The 20,262-nt window shown below is 47.2% G+C and overlaps 1 protein-coding gene across 2 annotated transcripts in view; it reads right to left on the bottom strand.

The window, feature by feature from the left end:
- LOC142415492 (6-phosphofructo-2-kinase/fructose-2,6-bisphosphatase 4) overlaps positions 1 to 12,815 on the bottom strand; it is a 54,172-nt gene extending 41,357 nt beyond the window's left edge. The window contains exon 1 of one of the 2 annotated variants that reach the window (XM_075513889.1): positions 12,505 to 12,815. In XM_075513889.1, the coding sequence (XP_075370004.1) occupies positions 12,505 to 12,556 (52 nt within the window). In that variant the 5' untranslated portion in view covers positions 12,557 to 12,815. Of the gene's footprint in view, positions 1 to 12,274; positions 12,375 to 12,504 lie in introns of those variants that run through there. The other variant, XM_075513891.1, reaches the window with a different exon arrangement.
- Positions 12,816 to 20,262: the final 7,447 nt, after the last annotated feature.

Below are 20,262 nucleotides of genomic sequence, written 5' to 3'. Positions count from 1 at the left end.
ATTCCCCTGGAAAAATCAGGTAATTCACTTTTACCTTTCAGAAACGTACTGCTGAGTCGCGCTGTGAACGCTGCGCGCCAGGAGGTACCAAAGCTTCACAGAATGCCAGTACTAAAATACACCAACTCCTGGCTTTTAAGCACCCAAGGTAGAGTCAGAGTTACAGAAAGCTCTATCTACTAATCCGGAGTTATTTTCTCTACCAAATGAAAAAAATTATTGGGGGGGAAGTCCACACTCAAAACTAAATATTCCCATTTCTTTCTAGATATCAAACACCAACAAATTATATTTCATCATTAACCTAATACTTCCATTTCTCTAAAGCAATTCTCTTTCCACAATATCAGGAGGTAAATTTTTTTATCCCTGCGGTATCAGTTATTTACCACTTTGAGAAAACCAATAGCACCTGATCTCTACACACACACCTGCCAGTAAATAGCTGCCAAAAACCTAAATCCCAAGATCCAGGTGTTCTCTATTGGGACTGGCAGATTGCTGCTCTAGCTAGAAGTAACAAGCAGGAATTAGTTTAAATGATCCCATCTTAAAATGGGTATCTACATTTTCTACATAGGGCAATGGTGAGAGGAGGAGAGATCAGCGTTAGAGTCCCCATTCCCCCTTTAGGAAGGTCTATAGAGGGCTGAATGCCCCCAGCTTACAGCTCCTCGAAAAGACGTCAGCCGCATAGCACAACACGAGCTTAGTTTCAGTACAGTTTCAGGAGGCACAGAGGAGCGCAGAATTTGAAAAGATGAAAAGATGAATGTTACTCGAGAAATACAGACACGCACCAGCACAGCCTTCAGCCACACGCATATCTTGCGTATCCCGCTTCAACATCCAGCCAATGCTGCCCATTCCCACAAGGACATGGTGGCTCTGACCAGCTAACTAGCAGCCTGCTACGCTGTATCACTATATATCTGTATAAAGCATACAGGATAATTCCTACTGAACTTAATTGATTTTTCTCTTTTAATGAAAAAAAAAAAAATGTCAAGTATACCTTCAGCAGGCTCGTGGCAGTCCTTCATTGGCCAAAATCTATGCAGCTGGAAGCATCACCTGAGGACAGCCAGTGACAGCTATCTAATATACAAGGCAGTTACAACACCGCGAGCCAATTAGAAGAGATGGTGACCAAACGCACAGCTATGCTTCATCCTTTTTGTTCTCAAGTAACAACACTCCAACATTTCAAAACTGGATGTCGGGTGGACTGGGAGAGATTTCTCCCCTCACCACCTTATAGGCTGTAGTGCTGACTTTGTTTTGTTTTGACCAAGCATTTGTTAGGGTGCTCTTACATGGTGAAAAGCTGCAGCTCACGGGTAATGACAGCACCCAAACTTGCAACTGCACTGAGTTTCCACTATAATGACCAAAACTACTGTAGAGCAGATGGGACACTTGGCCTGTTCGATCACATCCCTTATTACATTAGCACCTCAGCAGGGGACAGACTGCTCCCTCCCCCAGGTAATTCCCATATTCCTGAAATACAGATCAAGCCTGGCAGGTTTTCCTCACTGTGGAAGAGGGGTCTTTAACAAGCTACCTAAACACAATGCCCCTCTGCTAGGTATGCTGCCATGTTCATAAGGCAAGTACTAACTCAACTTTGCTCTTCAATTGCCAAGGAAACCTAGAGATAAAGGAAGCTGCGCTAGCAAGCAAACAGGTGGCTCTCTTCCCCCCGGGCTGTTCCTGAGCTCCTGGATGATGACAAAGACGGTGCCTCAGGAACAGTCATCCTGATCCCTCACGAGTTAAAAACTTCTCACACAACTTCCCACAGAGAACAAAGTTCCTTCCCATGAAGAGCTTAGCAAGCACAATGAGCAATCGGGGAAGAGAGATGTAATACTGTATTAGCAAAATTACACACATTGATTCATACCGTCTCAGTTCAGTTTCTCAGGACTTTTTGTTATGTCAACTTCTTAAATGAAGACTTCCGTCTCCTCAAGACTGCCTATGGTTTTCTCCTCAACCAAAAGTACCATCCTTTTTGTTTTCCCACAGTCTAATATCCCAGGAAGCAACCCAACAAAAGTGACGAAGAGCCCACTAAGTCCCCAAAAATTTCAAGCATCCCACATGACAAGTTCAGCAGGTTCCCCATACCATCTCCACAGGTTCTTCCATTTAGGACTTGATTCCAAACCAACTGAAATCACAAGGACGAGGCCTTGCGGTACATGGCCCTAGCACTTACTCCATTTCTTCTGAGCAACAAATAAGTTTAGTACTGGCACCATCCACTCCATATCCTATTTCCTATCACTGCCTAAAGGGAAAAAGTTCTAGTTGTCTTGAAGTAGACTGCTACCTCAAAGACAAGCACAGCCATTAAAGGATTCAGAACTAAAAAAAGAATCTGCCCTCAGCAATACACACCTTTAGAAGTTATTTTATAAGAGTTCATTTTGCTATTAGATTTCCTGGCTACAGATCAATCTACCAAAGAGATTCAGAAAAAAATCCCACATGTAACCATGCTTTATATGAGAACAAACTACTACTAAGAACAAGAAATCTCTTTAGTGCTAATTAGGGAATAGATTTAAACAACATCCAAGATCCCACACAGACAAAGCTGTATAATTACAGATACTAGAAAGATTCCTCAAGCTGAAACAAAGTAATATTCCTTAGCACAGATAAGGAAAATAACTCATCCAAACAGAAGATGTTGGTATAAAGTAAATCGGTGAGAAAACAAGTTCCCGTCTATTCTAACAATCATCGACACATCTGATACAAGGGAAGATCTGGCAAGGCTCAGGCATTCAGGAGCCTCACACCACGCTTCTTTGGCTGGAGAGGGGACTAACTCCCACATCAATTTGCATTCATTGTATTTTCTTCATCGTCTACTGAAACATCGTGATAGTTATGCACCGTGCATGCAAAACAATGATGTATCGCTTACAGCAGTGTTTGTGTGTGGCTCGATTCCAGCACAGTTACGTGTTTTCAAAACCAAGACGACCTAATGACCAGGAAACAAGTACTAACTATACGAGGGTTTTTATTGTAAGAGTTGTACCAATAAAGTCTTGGATAGCTTTCTACAGAACCCACGAGTTGTATCGTATGCATATAAAACCTATCAGACAATCTAAGATTACTTGGGGAGATGCAGGTTATCAGCAGAACGTCATCTCACCAACACGTGGATTGCATGAGAATCCCAGAGCATACACCGAGATTTACATACACAGAATTATCAACAAAATTAAAAAAATACACTTTGCTACACTGTCACTCTGATCTTTCATTATCTTTATGTGAACCATTCTTGAAAGCGTGGCCATTCATAGTACTTTTATTATTTCTGAATATATAAAGATGTTAGTTTAGATGTTTATCACATTTCAGAAGAAATAATCGCTCTATTTTAAACATGGGAGAAACCTAACGTCTGAAGATAAACCCTATCAATGAGATGCCATTGTTCTCGTGCACGGAAGTTTCCTGTGTTAAGTCTAACATGAGGCATAGATTTAAGGCTGGTCTGCAGTAACTGTATTCTTTAAATCTGAAGGATAAATCACTAATTCTTTACACCTCCAGTCCAAGCAGCCACCTCCCACCTTCACCTCTGAGAGAACACTGATATTATTTCCTTGAAAAGTAGGCCAGATCCTCAAGTGGTGCTTCCAGGTATTGCTTAAAACTATTTCCATCGTCACAACATTAAGCAACATTTTAACTCTTCCTGTTATGATGCAACGTAAAGGAAAGATGGCATCCATTATTCATGTTTTCTGAGTGCAGCCAGTGTTAAAAAACCCTTTGTGGCTTACAGTATACCCGGGACTTCAAGCTATTTACATGAGGGGGAGTGTGCTTCTAAGAAGTGCAGAAAGAGGACGTTAAAATACATGGCATTTGCACAGATTGCCTGTTTACATTCTACAGGTCTAGAGCGTAACTGAAAATACTGAGTTTCCAAGACGGTAAGTCTACTGAGGACAGTCGTTCCTACACATTGTTCTGGTAGTATCCGATGTTGTTACTACAGCAACAGCACGTACAGCCTCGCACAACGCCTGGACAGCCGGTGTGTACCCTGCCGCACCTCTAATGCTGTGTTCAGTGTTGGGCCCCCCACTACAAGAGAGACATTGAGGGGCTGGAGCGTGTCCAGAGAAGGGCAACGGAGCTGGGGAAGGGTCTGGAGCACAAGGCTGATGGGGAGCGGCTGAGGGACCTGGGGTTGTTCAGCCTGGAGAAAAGGAGGCTGAGGGGAGACCTCATCGCTCTCTACAGCTGCCTGAAAGGAGGCTGTAGAGAGGTGGGGTCGGTCTCTTCTCCCAGGTAACAAGCGATAGGATGAGAGGAAATGGCCTCAAGTTGTGCCAGGGGAGGTTTAGACTGGATATTAGGAAATTTTACTTCACTGAAAGGGTTGTCCAGCATTGGAACAGGCTGCCCAGGGAAGTGGTTGAGTCACCATCCCTGGAGGTATTTAAAGGACGTTTGGATGAGGTGCTTAGGGACATGGTGTAGTGGTGGTCTTGGCAGTGTTAGGTTTATGGTTGGACTCGATGATCTTAAAGGTCTTTTCCAACCTATACGATTCTGTGATTCTGTGATACGCGCTCCTCTTCCTTGGAAGTGTGCTAGAGCAGCGAGTCCGCTTCTCCACTGCCGTTACCTGGAATCCGTGATACAACCCAGGAAAACCAAGGCTCGATAAATTCGTAATATTTGAAAGAGAAGGAAAAGCAAAAACATACTTGCACCCACTAGGACGTTTGTCTTTGTGCCTCTCGAACCTGCATAAAAGCAGTCTCTACTAAGCAGTCTGAAAGTGTTTATCACCTTAAAACTCTCTATTCCTTTCCAGTCACATAAGCATATTAGAAAAACCTTCCCAATTCCGAGTTTGGGTTTGCTGTTATGAGTAACAGTATAGTTAAAAGGAGCACAAGGAAAGGATTAGCAATTTTACATAAAACAGACAACCCTTCTCCAGGCTGAAAGGCTTATGAATTATGCTCACTTACAGCTAGTTTTATATTAGATAGTTTAACATTTATGACGTACACGTATCCTTTGTCATTTCATTCAGCTAGGATGCCGTGAATCCCACTTGTTTATAACAGCTAGGTCTGCGCTGTTAAATAAAAAATAGCAGAACAAGGGCAGCTGCCTTCTCAGAGCAGAACTGAGATACTTAAACACTATCTTTAAAACCAAGCACTATCAACTGACTTCAGCAGTAGAATTTCTCAGGACAGCCACTTTGAAGTAAAACATCTGTAAAATCTTATTAATTACATGCATTAGGAAAGTTGTCTGATGAGCTAGAAAAGGAGAAATATACTGACGACAAAGAGAACGCAGAATTTGCGTGTCATCCAAACGCACGAAGTAAAACAAATGAATTTAAACAATCATGAAGGCTTTGGGACAAAGCTACCCATCAGGTGGCAGCGTTTTAAAAGACAAGAGATAAAGAGAATATAGGAAGCACCACCAGGGGTTTGGGGCTTGAAATATTAAATGACTACTGATGGAGAAATCGAAGAGCAACAGGCGAGGAGGAAGACAGCCGCTGGACCGGGTGACAAACTGTCAGAGGTGTAGAGTGCATCTGTGAGTCATCAGCACATAATAGAAGTTGAAGCCATGTGAACGCCTGAAATAAGGTATGGGGAGACAAGAGCAGGGCAAGGTCAAATTGTGGGAGGAGGAGGAAACGCCGGACGGGGAGGGGGGAAGAGTATCATGACAGAAGAAACAACAATTTGTTAGAATAAGCAGCGACTGTGCAGAGAGGTCACGGAGAACAAGAACGAAACAGGGGTCTTCAAACATTTCAGTGACATAAATAATATGTAAATAGACAGAAGCACCCAAAATGGACTCAGCACAGGAGAGGCTGAGGTGGAGGTGACACAACCTCACGTTGCAAGAGGGACCAGGCTGGGCTGAGAGCTGGAACAAACAAAAAAATGGGGGGACAGGAGTTAAAGGTCCAACAGAGTCTAGTACTCCCGCACATATTACCGTATGGGATAAGTCGGTCATTAAGGAAAAAGCCCGCGGCAACGGAAGCGAGAGCAAACGAGTTCGGGCCCCATCGCTGCCCCATGAAGTCCTCTACACGCACCTACAGTTATACGTGGTTTTATGCGTGTCCCGTAGGCAACGGAGACAGGAAAGCAGGTTTTTGAAAGTAAAGAATAAATCCCTCTGGAAAGCCCGCATGGAAAACTGACGCTGCCACAAGGAGGAAAAAAAACCTCGCGGCGTATGTGACACCAGCTGCCTCTGGAAATATTAAGCTTTGTGAAAAAGGAGTGTATTCCTCCAAATAAAAATACAAGCAAACTAGAGCAAAGCTTCTCAGAAGCTACTGATGACAGAATTTATAATAAAAGCAAAATTAATCTTAATTTGGCAACCTGCAATGCTGTCATGTAGTCTAAAACCTAGCACCGAAGGGAAAAAAAGTACAGGCCAGACATCCGGAGATCCAAATCGCTGGAGAATCTCACTCTTCACAGCCTCCAGGGCAGATTTTTTTCTCATTTTCTGTGTATTTTGCAAGTACAGCTAGATGGCTTATCAGCTTCCTGAGGCTAACAGGATCAATATGTAGATCAGGAAGCTTAATACGGATAATAAAATTACGACAGCAAAAATAATCCAATTTATGGAGTGCAGACAGGCTAAACAACACAAATGCTACAAATAATAACTCTTGCAAGGGGAAGCGTTTACCAAGTGAGAGTCAGTATTAGCAAAGACACCTTCTATATTTTTTTTTTAAAGGAAAACCCCTGAATTCTCTTTATAGTCCTAAAAATAACTGTTTCAGCACAAGTCTCCCTAGAGAAAATAAATTATAAAGAATGATTCAGGTGTGCAGAAGGCCATGCTCCATCACATATAGCATATATGAGACTGTGGCACCGGAAAATATAAATACACATTCAAACATTTAAATCGAAATATAAATTGAAAGCAAAACATATATGGGATGTAAAGATGGAAAACAAACAAACGAAAAAGAAGCAAAAGCAAATAAGCACACCAGCCCTCACGCACTCTCCACCTCCAGCGAAACACCAGCTGCCCAGGCTTGCCGGCTCCGGCCACCGCATGGTGGGTTGGTCCGTGTCCTCCTCGGGTCTGCCCCTCACCACCGTGGAGGCACATGGAGGCACATCTGGAGTCACTGACCAGTTTGAACCTTACTTGACACAGGACAGAGGTCTCAAAAACATTGGTCTTCTACATTTTAGTGAAAACCGGCTACCAAGAGAGCAAAGCTGCCCTGCCAGCGCTCCCACTACACAAAGTGCTTCGACCTGTCCCGTCAGACACAAGGCTGACACCGGATGAGCCCCAGTCCTTGGAACTGACCCATCCTGGGGAAGAAAAAACAACTGCAACCCCAAGACCTAAATCCATGCGAGACGTCTCTTCCAGAGCTGCTTGAATTTTAAGCTCCCATATTCTAATCCCCAAACAGAGCATTTCTCAGGGAAAAAAAGGCAGCTAGATCAATCTCCTACCAAAACCGAGTAATTATTTCAGCTGTAACAGGAGTGCTTCTTTCCTCCATGCTGCTTTTTTCCCTCCTCCTTCACCCCATCAGTCTTCCTCTCACAAGCCATCTGAAATTTTTTAATTGCAAGAGGTCACAAACCCCTGAAATCTCCCCATTGTTTTGGGGAAACCAGTTTCACACTGGTAGTAGAAAAACTACAAAGCTCTTCTATTTTTTTCCCTGCCTTAATGCAAGAGGTAAGTGTTGCAAGGCTCCTTGCGTAAGAATATCCGTAGGGATCCCATGAACAACAAACGTTGCTTGTTATTAACCGACAACATCAATTAGATTTCCAGGGATATATGATCATAAAAGAAAACTTAAAAGGAAGAAAAAGCTAGCCTTAAATCAAAGTGTTGTTGTGGCAGCAATAATTGTTAGAAGCAGTTTCCCATGCAGTTTCAGATGCATTAAAACAATTCGTGTTTGTTGTGCTCCTTGGTTAGGTTCTGTCAAAAGGGGTGTGTAGTGTCATATGGAAGCTTTTAACTATAAATAAATCACCACAAATATTTTGTCCCTTGCATCATTTGATTTAAACTACCCATTGGCAAACCGTATATAATCCAGTCATGAGGATTTCTTGCTGCTTAAGGAAACCTTCCCGTTTATGCACCCAAAACATATGCAGGATCAAATCAAGCCTCTGCGGTTTCAGTGCAGAGTAGCCCAGCTACCACGATACGCTGCTGTCTGCAGATGGAGAACCCAGTCCCGTGTCAATCCATTCCAAAAGGTGCAACACCGCAAGTGGCTTTTCCCAGCAAGGCAGAAATAGCACGTCTAAGGCGCCGTTCGGTATCCCTGAACAGCGACATACCAACCCCACAACAGATCCATGGCTGTTGTAACTCCAGTTTAGAACAGAACAGCTGCCAGGGAGCCTGGATCGCACAGCTCCCCCGGCAGCCCAGCGATTCCTGGTGCCGAGGCACAACACGCATGAAGCCAGCTCCTAAACCGTGGCGCAGACAAAGACTTGACGCTATGCAGAAAGAGAAGAAAATTCACATTTGGAAAAATAATTATTTGGGAACAAGTTAGGTGGTCAACTTTAGAGTGAAAAGGGGAAATAAGAACTTAAAACCCATTCTGATTCACGCTTTCCTACCTTTTCCTCCTTGTGCATGGTCTGTAAACAAGAGAGTAACGTACTGAATCATCTGGAAACTAATGCCACACAGTCATTTCAGATATCCAAGTAACCAGTCGTGCTGAAATTACACCGACACATACAAATTTAAAGCTGTTAAACAGGCACATTATCTTCATGAGGGCACTCATGACAAATCCATCCCATTTTATTAATAAAACATTACAAAACATCCCTTTTATCCATCATATGGATAGAAGTCGGTTGCAATTAGGAGACTCATCGTTTGCATTCAGGACCTACCATGGCAGCTACATACTTAAAGACTTCAGGATTAATTCCAGTGCGTTGCTTCAGATCCTTAAATGTTGCAGATGCCAACATCCAGAAGAGCCCCCCATTTACCAGCTTCTCAAACAAGAGATGAGTTTGTTTGACGTAATCAAAACACAGCCTCAAACGCACTTACAACTGCACTGCATGGGTAAGTTTTAACACATTTCATGCAAAACCACAAGTATTGCTTCTCTTTGCACGGATGTAAATTCACAGCCGTGCCACACCGCACCACAGTGATTTTACTTAAAACAGCTACATTGCACCCAGCACCACCCGACAGCTACAAGGTCAGTACTTCACCCGGGAATACGTTAAGTGCATCTGGAGATTAACATTCATAATTAGCATGCGATTACAATATTTAGGGCCAGGTTTTGGCAGGCACCCAAGGACAAGCCTGGTTATTAGTCAGTCTGGCCGCACGTGGTATCTTGGAGTCAGCCAGGCCAGCGCTCGCCCTGAAACCACCCCTCTGCACAACCAAATCATACGTGAAATAAATCCACCACCTCCGAAAATACCAACCTGCGTGAAGCAGCGTGGGACTCTTTCCCATGTCCCCATTTTGAGCGCCTAATAAAAATTGAGTAAAAACAGGAATCAACTTAAATTACTTAATTTTAGCCCCTGGAGAGCCCAACTAGACAGACTAGTGAGTTTGGAGTTCATTATTCTCTTTTCCTCCCTTATACAATTTAATTACTTAACCTCTTGCGCTCTCAGAGACCGCAAGTCAAGTGCTATGTCTGTGACGAAAGGTTAACAGACTAATTATTTGACTTAAAATGAGGAAAAAAAGGCTTCTGGGGAAAACCGGAGCAGAGCCAAGGAAATCAGCACTTCTCAGACCCATGGCTGGTGCTTCCTCAGTTGTATTTTGAGAATTTTTACCCTTTCTACTACATTTGTATTGTGACTCTTCCCAAGGACCTGCCCCAGCTAGGGTATGGGGACACAAGCTTACACTGTATTCAGTAAATTAAAAAGAAACAAAACAAAACAAAACAAAACCAAAAAAAAAAAAAGGAAAGAAAACCCACAAAAACACCACCAAAAAACCCCACAACCATAGGTTGTGAGAAGAAGGTGAGATTACTCCACCAGGTCATTTCCTTCAGAAGAAAGCTGAAGCGCTCCCCAAATGTATGATGTTTTCCAGCATTTATAAGTCTAATGTTTACATTCATCTCAAAGAAAAATCTGTGGACATTACGTGCACAGTTTAAGCCCCAAGGAAACCATGCAACTTCAGTGAGCAATTTAGTACACATCCATAGTGCTTTGTCAGCAGTTAGATATCATCCACAAGTCGGATTCACTAAATCTCTTACTCATAAGAGCAGAAGGAATACTGATGCAATCAAATTTGAGAAAAATACTGGCATAACCAAGATGATTTTTTAAACTAGATGGATGATATATTAAAAAAAAAATGAAGTGCTAAAAGCACGTAATTCAACGACATCCTACTACTGGTAAGGGTTATATTTATAACAGTACTTTTTCATAATAAAATGTCCTACGTCACTTGACTAAAGCAGATCCTTTCCTTCAAATGACCTCAAAACAGTTCTGAAACAAAATCCTCCCCGAAATGCTCTCAGCTTTGGACCCTCGTCCTGCATAACTATCCCTACAGGAATGCTCTCATTAGATGATGTGCTGGTTTAAAAGGACTGGGGCCCTATGTAAATGGCTGTTATTGCTTTTAATTGCAGCCATAATTATGGGAGTGCCTCGCAGCTGAGTAAGGCCACATTAAGCAAACTTACTGGAAACTTCGCAAACTGCTCCGCAACACATTGGACAAGCACCAGGAGTCCCACAACCGGTATTTATTCAGTCCCATCTTCAGCTCTCTGCAAAGCACTACAAAATCAACTGACCCTACATGGGATCGCTCCGAGTTGTACTTGGTTTGGTATGGTTTTGCCTCATGTTAACTAGTTTCTCTTCGACGTTTAGCAATATAAAATGTTTAATTCAGAATAAATGTTTTTAAAGATGTAAAACCCTTAGAGTCTTCAAATTTCTTCAATATTAACTTTTTTTTTTTCCTCCCCACACTCTGAATAGCCACATGAGCACAACGGGAGCCGCTACAGAGTCAACACTGAGCCAGGCTATGAGGTGTTGGGAACAAGGAGCGAGAGCAGTATCCATTTCAGCACAGCCAAGAAACCGCTGCTCGTTGAAGACGCCAGTGCAAGCAGCGCACAAATGACCCAAGGAACAACCAAGGGGTTTCCGTTCAGCCACGGGTAAGCGGTGGCCCATCACTGCATTTCAACAGCTGAATCAGGGTCCCCGCCTTAGTCCGGGTGGTTTGGAAGCCACCAACCTTACTGAAATCCATCTCCATGTCCTGGGTTGGAGTCGGGCATGGATGAAGTAGGCAGCTGCCTACTATAACGCCAGCAGAAGCAAAGCGATGGCTGTAAACAAGAGCAATCCTCTGAGTCCTGGGCAGGAGCCACAGCCACTCTGCACCCAGTGACACCCAATTTTCTACGGCACCAGGCAGCTGAGGGTGCCAGGCCAAAGCTCCCTGGTCCCGTTAACAGACCGGCGTTCAACACCACTGTGCCTCTGCCTCCGTCTCTGCTTCCCCGTCCCGCCCCACAGCTGCAGGAGAGCCCAGGAAGGCACCAGGTTTATCTTCCAGCCTATGTAATACAATTTTCCTGGAAAGGGGGAAAAACACCCAAACATAACCAAGACCGAGCCCACGTTCAGAAGTTTTGGTGCACTTGCGTCACAGCTGTCATCCTGCATTACACAAAGTGCCTAACGAATACGCCAGATCCCTCAATCCTCAGGCAGAGTCAGCCCTTTTCCAAGGAAGGCTCCAACGAGCCAGCAGCCAAATCTCACAGGGCAAGATAAAAAAAGATGCAGACTACGTGTTTTTTATGGTGTTGCTATTAGGAATAAGGGAAGAACAACTAACCGGTTGGATCAGCATTTGCCAAAACACTGATTTTACAGCCCTCCTCGGCCAAGGGAAAGCATCAACACTCGGAGGAGCACAATGTAAATACACCTTCTCACAGACAGAAAAACAAAACAAAACAAAACAAATCCCTCACAGCAAAGCAATTTCCAAAAATAACTCGGAATGCAAACAGCCACTGGTACGCTACGATTCCCTCTTTCCACGGCACATCTCCCAAACCTTCCTCTGCCTCGGGCTGTTCCCAGCAGAAGCCGCGATTCCCACTTCCCACCTCCCGAACCTCCGAGGTGCCGGTCACCCTTACTCCTTGGTGGAGCTGGAAGGGAAAATTCAGACCAGGGTGTCCCAGAACACACGTCCTTCCCCCTCGAGCCTTGCCCCGACGCACGCCGACACGCGTGGGACCCTCCTTTGCAGCCAGGGAAGGGAAGGGAAGGGAAGGGACGCGACGCCCCGGCGGGCACCCCGCCCCAACCGAGCAGCCCCGCTGCAGGCGGGGAGGCCGCGGGAGGCCCCGGCGGCCGGGGCTCCTACCTCGGCAGTGCCGGCCCTGCGGGCAGCCGCGGCGGCGGCGGCAGCCCCACATCTGCGGCGGCGCCTCGGCTCCGGCGGAGGACGGCCCGGCCCGGCCCGGCCCGGCCCGGCGGTGCACGGCCGCGGGGAGCCCGCCGGCAGGCGCTCGGCGGAGGCGGTCCCGGCGGTCCTGGCGGCCGCGGCCGCAGCGGCGCCCCGCGGAGCTGCCCGCGGGGGAGCGCGCCCCGCGCGGGGCGGGGCGGAGCGGAGCGGAGCGGCGGGGACCGGCCCCGGCCAGCCCCCGCCCCGCCGGGCAGCGCCGCTCCCGCCCGGCCGGGCCGGCAGCAGCGCCGGCAAGGGGGCGAGCGCGGGCTCCCGCCGGACGGGCTCACCTCTGCTCGGCCGCAGCTGCGGGAGCGCCCGCACCGCCCGCGGCCCGGCCCCGCAGCGCAGCCGCCCGCCCGGCCCGGGCCGGCCCCGCCGCAGGGCAGCGCGGGCGCAGCGGGCACCGGCTGCGGAGCGGAGCAGCTGCCGGTGCGGGCCCTGCCGCCCTCCCCTCGGTAGCGCCGCTGCTAGCTCCTTCCTGGGACTTGAACCGTTCGTTCACCTTCTGCTCAGGGTTTAGCGTTTTCCAAACTGAGCCAAGTTTTTGAAAAATACCTCAAATAATTTAACAGAGAGGGAGGAGGAGCAACCGGAGCCATTTTGCAGACCTGGATGTGAGTGCAGCCAGCCTGGTGGGAGATAGAGATCAACAATCTCCAGGGAAAAGGGTGTTTCAGCAGCAGCAAGCATTTAGCCAAGGCCAGGAGCGGCTGCTCCGTGGAGCGGAGGAGCAGGAGCCACAGGTGACCCCAGCGCGGACCCAGCGGGTCCCAGCAGCACCGCACCAGACCCCACCCGTGTCCCCAGGCAAGCTAAGGAAACAGGTCAGGGCTGGGGTCCCCCTTTCAGTGAGCCGAGGGGGCCCCGGGTGAAGCAAATCTGGGCAACTGCAGGCTCCAAGCGCCCTCAGGGCACGGCCGCCCAGCTGCTTTGTGCTGGGGCTTTGCCCTGCCCGTGCTGTGCAGGATCCCTGAGAGCAGTTCGGCAGCTCAAGCTCCTCGGTGACAGCGATCCTCTGGTTCCTTACACTGTCCTCGTGGTGATATTTTAAGTGTGTATGTTATCTTGTTCAGGTAGGGACTGATTATGTTTGTGGCTTGGCTTCATTAACAGCTTTGTAATTTTATTAGGCTGGCTGTCTGAGGTAGGCACGAAATCAAGGAGCGTGCGTAGAAGCTTTGGAGTCGTTATCGTACTGTAAGCATGTCCTACTGTAAGCATGTCCTGTACTTGGGGAAGGAGCTGGAGAGGCAGCACCGTGCTCAGGAGAGCGTTGTTATCTGTCCTTCGGAGCATTTGCCCTGCAGCAATAGATAAACAAGTTTTGGGAGGGGGAAACACCACTACTAAGGAAAGAGGGGCCAAACAGAAAATGTAGGAAGCTTAAGGAAGCATCAGTCTAAAACCACTTAATAGTGAAAAATCAGAATAATTTTTCTTTGAGATGAAAATGGTTGACATAAGCAACTGAATTAAGAAAATTTTTTAGTTTTTGCATAAAAGTCCCATGCAAATTTCCTTTACCTTGGCAGGATGTCTTTTCATCTACCTACACATCTTTGTTCTGCTTCCCAGGCTCTCTCCCGGTGAGATCAAGTCTAAGTTTGCTGTTTGGGCAGCAGGTTTCAGATCCCCAGTGGTAACATAAGCATTGTAACTATGCTGGCTTTGCCTGGGGATCATCCGATGCTTTAAACCTTTAGTTAACAAAGTACAGCTTCTTAAATGTCCAACACTTACAGAAATGAAGCCACATGAAAGAAAAGGGGGGGGGGTTCTTGTAAACAGGGAGTATTGCATGCTTATCTCCAGATGATGATGCCTCCTGTAATGAGGAAGCTCAGCAGCTGAGGTCAGGACGGTGCTCGGTATCACTTCCTTGAAGTGCGTGTAGGGTGACTCAGAGCGAGGGGTGAGTTAGTTCAGGCTAAGAGACCAAACCCCTACCGCTCCTCCAGTCTGTATCAAAAGAGAGCGGTAACCCATGCAGAAACCCCTCTGGAAATCTGATTTTTTAGGAACTGAGGGCGAGCAGGGGAGAAAAAAGTTTCACTGTTGATGTAATGCTGAGGAACAACCTTCTTTTCATTTGGGGAACCCTCGGAGGAAGATCCAGCTCCTTGTGCATCCCTTAGAGAGCTGAAGAGCTTCTCGAGGTGCCGTAGTGTTTGGCCGTGTTTGGCTCTATGGAGCAGGGAGTTGTCTGTGCCCACCTTCTGGACAATACGTAATCCTTATTAACTCCCTGTGATTTCATCTGAAGTATTAATAATTCATTTGCTTTATCTTCTTAAGAAGCTCAAGGGACTTTACGTAGCTGTGGCCTTTTCTGCGTTAGCAAGCTTTGTTGCCCACTGTTAACAGCGAGAAGAAGGGGGATGATGCGGTGCGTGCACACAGCCACCGCGTCACCAGTGCTGTTCTGGAGCAGAGCATTTATCGCTGGCACAGATGGGATGGCTCAAAACTCGATTTAGTTAACTCTGGTTTTGGTATATGACTCCTGCCAGCTTGGAGCAAGGGCCACTTGCTGGAGAGTGTCTCTGTACGAAACGTCCTGCGCTGTGAGCCCTCAGGACAGGGGAGAGGCCCTCGGTCTTGTCTGCTCTCCCCTTAAAACATCTCATAGTCACGGTTTCTGGGCTTAGTGAAACCTTATCCCTTTCTCTTAAAAAAAAAAAAAACGTTTAAAAAAGAGTTTTTTGCAGCTGGCGTGAAGCAGCACGAGCAGCAGGTAGTGAGGCAGGGCCAGAAATGGAGCTCAGGGGGCTGGGCACTGCGGCAGTTCACCCTCCTGTCCTTGGCCTTAACCATGAAAACCCAACAAAAGCACACAGCTGCGAGGATTCCTTACTGCTAAATGTTGGTAAAAGGGTTCAAAGTGACCCCCCTCCCCTCCCAGCCAGTGAGAAGTAGCTCAGTAACAGCCAGAAATTTCGACTCCGCTTTTGGCAGAAGAAAAGGTCCTGAGTACCAGTTGCAAAGGCAGCCTGTAATCCAGCATGGGCTGATGGACAGAGCCTCGCTGCAGATCAAACAGGGCTCTCGTGTTTCCTTTTGGTGGTTTTTGTTCTCTGCTTAACCACGTTTATCCTCCTCCGCAGCTTTTCTTCAAGGTGGGAAGACAAACCTTAGCCCTCGGCTCTCGCAACCCTCCTCCTGTTGTCTGCTTGTGAGCGGGCTTGTCCCTTCTTGTCCCAGGCGGTTTGGCATTGTGCAGCCGGCTGTGCTCCCAGAAAAGCTGTACTGCGGGATACTAAGTTTGCAGAAGACTTAAGTGTTCTTAAAACGAAAACACATTAAATCACTGATAAACCAGTACAGGTATTAATAGCAAGAATTGCTAGAAATCGTGGGTTTCGCTCAAGATCTGTGCAGCCAACCATTGATCAGGTTGTCGAGTATTTTTTGTCCAAGCTAGGGAGGTGTAGTCAATTAGGCAAGCGGAACTAGGAACAGATTCACGGAAAAAAAAAAATCTGATAATTTATTTGCATTTAGGAGGACTCAGCAGGAGAGAAGCGTTCAAGATAAGTACGTACAAAGTTTCTGCCTGGGATATTTTGTCCCAGCTTGTGCTCAGATGGATTGAGCAAGCAGGGTCATCCATTTGGAAAATGTTTGACTTAGTCCCGCGCCCTTCTCAAAAACAGTTAAATGGAAACATTTCCACGCTTACAGACCTTGGAAAATCTTTTGCCTTAAATGTGCTTTTGTGGCTTCCAAGATCTGCTGCCCAGCATGTATTTCTACCCCAAGACTACAGAAAAGGCCACAAAAATACAGCTTGCTTTCAGCTGCTTGGCAAGGGAAAGTGTCTGATCAGGCTTATCGGAACAACTTTGCTGTGACAAGCCTCAGCTGTCTGGGGGCACTGATGCCATTAACTGTTATTTTCACAGCTTAATTTTCTCCTATTTTAGTGTGAGCCAATAGTTTTTATCCCCGGATGACACTAACTTAAAGATGAGTAAACCAACGAGATTTTTGTAACTATTTTACCTGGGTTGTGGTCGAGTTCCTCAGTTTTGTTGGAAGGTTTAAGCTGTTGGATCCTTTGTTAAATCCCTTGGGAAATGGGCAAGCGCAGGACTGTATTGCATTTGGTTAAGCCAGGCACCACAACTATTTTTCTTAAAGATATTTTGCAGTCTTTACCCAGATAAATTGTAAGTGTGCAGGAAAAGAATAAAAGGCTGAAACACATCAGTTGGTGAACTGGCAAGCAAAAGTTAATAGGATTGTTCATGTAATCGTGCTGTACCTCATTTTTCCTTTCTCTGAGCTATTTTAGCTTTCCAGATGATGAGATCTTAAAAAATGAGGTGGACTCTTGTCCTGAAGCATAGGAACATGTTAAGGTACCCCAAGACTGGAGACTTGGGATGTTTGGGAAGCCTTATCTTGGTGAGTGGGAATTCTCATCTCAAGTCTGGTCAAACCCTAAGAGCCTGCCTGGCCCTTCTCAGGCTCTTTGGAAGGGGGAATCTTGTTCTGTGCATTGCTGGAGTGTTTTTCCGGCTATTTTTGTGCTGCTTGTTTTCTGTACGTGCAGCTGTAGCCAAGTGCTGCTTCTCAATACCAGACAACTGAGATTTTCCATAACCTTTGACTAAGAAAAAACCCGTATCTTTCATCACAGCCCCCCTTCCCAACAGACAGCACGTAGGAAGATTATATACATACTGTATTAAGCACATTTTTGGCAAGTTGCTTGCATTGGTGTTGCACTTCTTTCCACTAGTGTCTGCGTAGTAGAAAGAATAAAGGGCATGCTCAGACCACGATAGAAACGAATACTCTGATGTATATTCCTCCTGTTTCACTTGGGCATTACTCATCAGTTAGCTGCCTTGTTATTTTAACTCTTACATCAATTTATCGAGCAAGAACCCAGACTGAGGCGTTCTAAAGATGCAATCCCTCTACTCTGTGTTATTGGTAGGTATTTCTATAGAAACCTGCATATGTAGAAATAGTTTCTTCTTGCTTAGAAGACAAAGGTAAAGCTTACTTTGATAGCTAACAGAAAACTAGCACTCGTATTACGCCTTCTAGCCATAACTGAAGAGGAAAAGGTTTTCTGACCCTTCTGACCAACATCCTGAAGAGTAGCTGCTAGTAGATTTTGGTGGTGGTTCTTCCTGGGCTCACCTGGTTTCATGCACTGACGGGGAGAATGCAGCTTTTCAAATAAATTCATTCAATTTGAATGTAATTACTGATTCAACAAATTCTATCAGCAGATTGTCAAAGCAAACTGAACAAGTGTTATTACATGAAATAAAAAGCAGCATAGGTAGTTTTCAATGTGATTAAATGCAGCATGGATTTTTGACAGAAAATCTGCTCCATCTAACAAATACTGATAGGGTAGCAGAGATGCAGGGAGAAAGGGGTAGCTTGTTTTAGGGAGGCTTTTCTGTGCTAGGCCAGTGAATACAGAGTCACTCGTGCCCCAGGAGCTGGTTTATGCAGTCAGGGAGAGCAGGCTGGTTTCAGATGACCATATTCAAAGGTCACCTCCTCCACTATTTTATAAAAGGAGCATAAGATTACAGACCACCTCTTTTCCCAGCTGCCTTGAAGACAAGGAAGCAAACACATGCCTCTCTGGCACTGCGTGTACTCTGCTGATGCTTTGCACAACACACACTCCCCAGAGTATGAAAGGTATTTGTGTTCAGACATCCACCGTAGGTCCGCATCGTGCACCGTGCCTGTATATAATCTATTCTGGCAAAAGTCAGTCTTCCAACGAGGCTGCACCTGCTACGCTGGATGCTGCAAGTTATCCGTGTCCTCTTACTCTCTTTACAGATTTGTTGTTATGGTGAGAAAAGCCGGGCTTCAGATATGGAACTCCTGGTTATCTCAGCTGATATCTGCTCTGTGCAGGTATCAGTTGGTGCGTATTAGAACAATAAGATAGTAAAGAATATACGCTCTGCACTGAGGGCAGGTTCAGTCTCAACGTTTTTTTTTCCCCGCACTTCAATTCCAGCTTGGTTTGTTTTTGCCAAAGCTAACCTCAAACTCTGCCCAACAGCTCAGAGGATTACAGCTATTTATGTTTTAATTGGGAATTATGACCAGCAATCTGTCAAATCATATTTTTCCTCCTGAGAAGAGCTACAATCAAATGCAGGTGTATTGGGTTTGCGTGGCAAGGTTTTGGTAGTGGGGGGCTACAGGGGTGGCTTTTGTGAGAAGCTGCTAGAAGCTTCTCCCGTGTCCGATAGAGCCAGTGCCAGCCAGCTCCAAGACGGACCTGCCGCTGGCCAAGGCCGAGCCCATCAGCGACGGTGGTAGCACCTCTGGGATAACGTATTTAAGAAGGGGGAAAAAACCTGCACAACTGCAGCCGGAGAGAGGAGTGAGAATATGTGAGAGGAACAACCCTGCAGACACCCAGGGCAGTGAAGGAGGAGGGCAGGAGGTGCTCCAGGCGCCGGAGCAGAGATTCCCCTGCAGCCCCTGGTGCAGACCATGGTGAAGCAGGCTGTCCCTGCCACCCGTGGAGGTCCATGGTGCAGCAGATATCCACTGCAGCCCGTGGAGGTCCGTGGTGGAGCAGATATCCACGGCAGCCCGTGGAGGTCCACGGTGGAGCAGATATCCACTGCCGCCCGTGGAGGTCCATGGTGCAGCAGATATCCACTGCCGCCCGTGGAGGTCCGTGGTGGAGCAGATATCCACTGCCGCCCGTGGAGGTCCATGGTGCAGCAGATATCCCCTGCCGCCCGTGGAGGTCCATGGTGGAGCAGATATCCACTGCCGCCCGTGGAGGTCCATGGTGCAGCAGATATCCACTGCAGCCCGTGGAGGTCCATGGTGCAGCAGATATCCCCTGCAGCCCGTGGAGGTCCATGGTGCAGCAGATATCCCCTGCAGCCCGTGGAGGTCCATGGTGCAGCAGATATCCACTGCCGCCCGTGGAGGTCCATGGTGCAGCAGATATCCACGGCAGCCTGTGGAGGTCCATGGTGCAGCAGATATCCCCTGCAGCCCGTGGAGGTCCGTGGTGCAGCAGATATCCACTGCAGCCCGTGGAGGACCCCACACCGGAGCAGGTGGGTGCCCGAAGGAGGCTGTGACCCCGTGGGAAGCCCGCGCTGGAGCAGGCTCCCGGCAGGAGCTGTGGCCCCGTGGAGAGAGGAGCCCGGGCTGGAGCAGGTTTGCTGGCAGGGCTTGTGACCCCCCCGCGCCGGAGCAGTCTGCTCCTGAAGGACTGCACCCGTGGAAGGGACCCACGCTGGAGCAGTCCGTGAAGAACCGCGGCCGTGGGAAGGCCCCCCGTTGGAGCAGTTCGTGGAGGACTGTCTCCCGTGGGAGGGACCCCAGGCTGGAGCAGGGAGGAGCGTGAGGAGTCCTCCCCTGCGGAGGAAGGAGCGGCAGAGACGAGGTGCGATGAACTGACCGCAGCCCCCGTTCCCCTGCGCCGTGGGGGGAGGAGGGAGAGAAATCGGGAGTGGAGTTGAGCCCGGGAAGAAGGGAGGGGTGGGGGGAAGCTGTTTTAAGATTTAGTTTTTATTTTCTCATTACATTACTCTGATTTCATTGGTAATAAATTAATTTTCCCCAAGGTCGAGCCTGTTTTGCCCGCGGCGGTAACTGCCGAGTGACCTCTCCCTGTCCTCCTCTCGGCCCACGAGCCTTTTGCCGTGTTCTCCC

Source organism: Mycteria americana, chromosome 11, assembly GCF_035582795.1.
Source record: "Mycteria americana isolate JAX WOST 10 ecotype Jacksonville Zoo and Gardens chromosome 11, USCA_MyAme_1.0, whole genome shotgun sequence".
Lineage (NCBI taxonomy): Eukaryota > Metazoa > Chordata > Aves > Ciconiiformes > Ciconiidae > Mycteria > Mycteria americana.
Note: the sequence above shows the minus strand (reverse complement) of the source record. Positions and strands in the feature narration are given on the sequence as shown.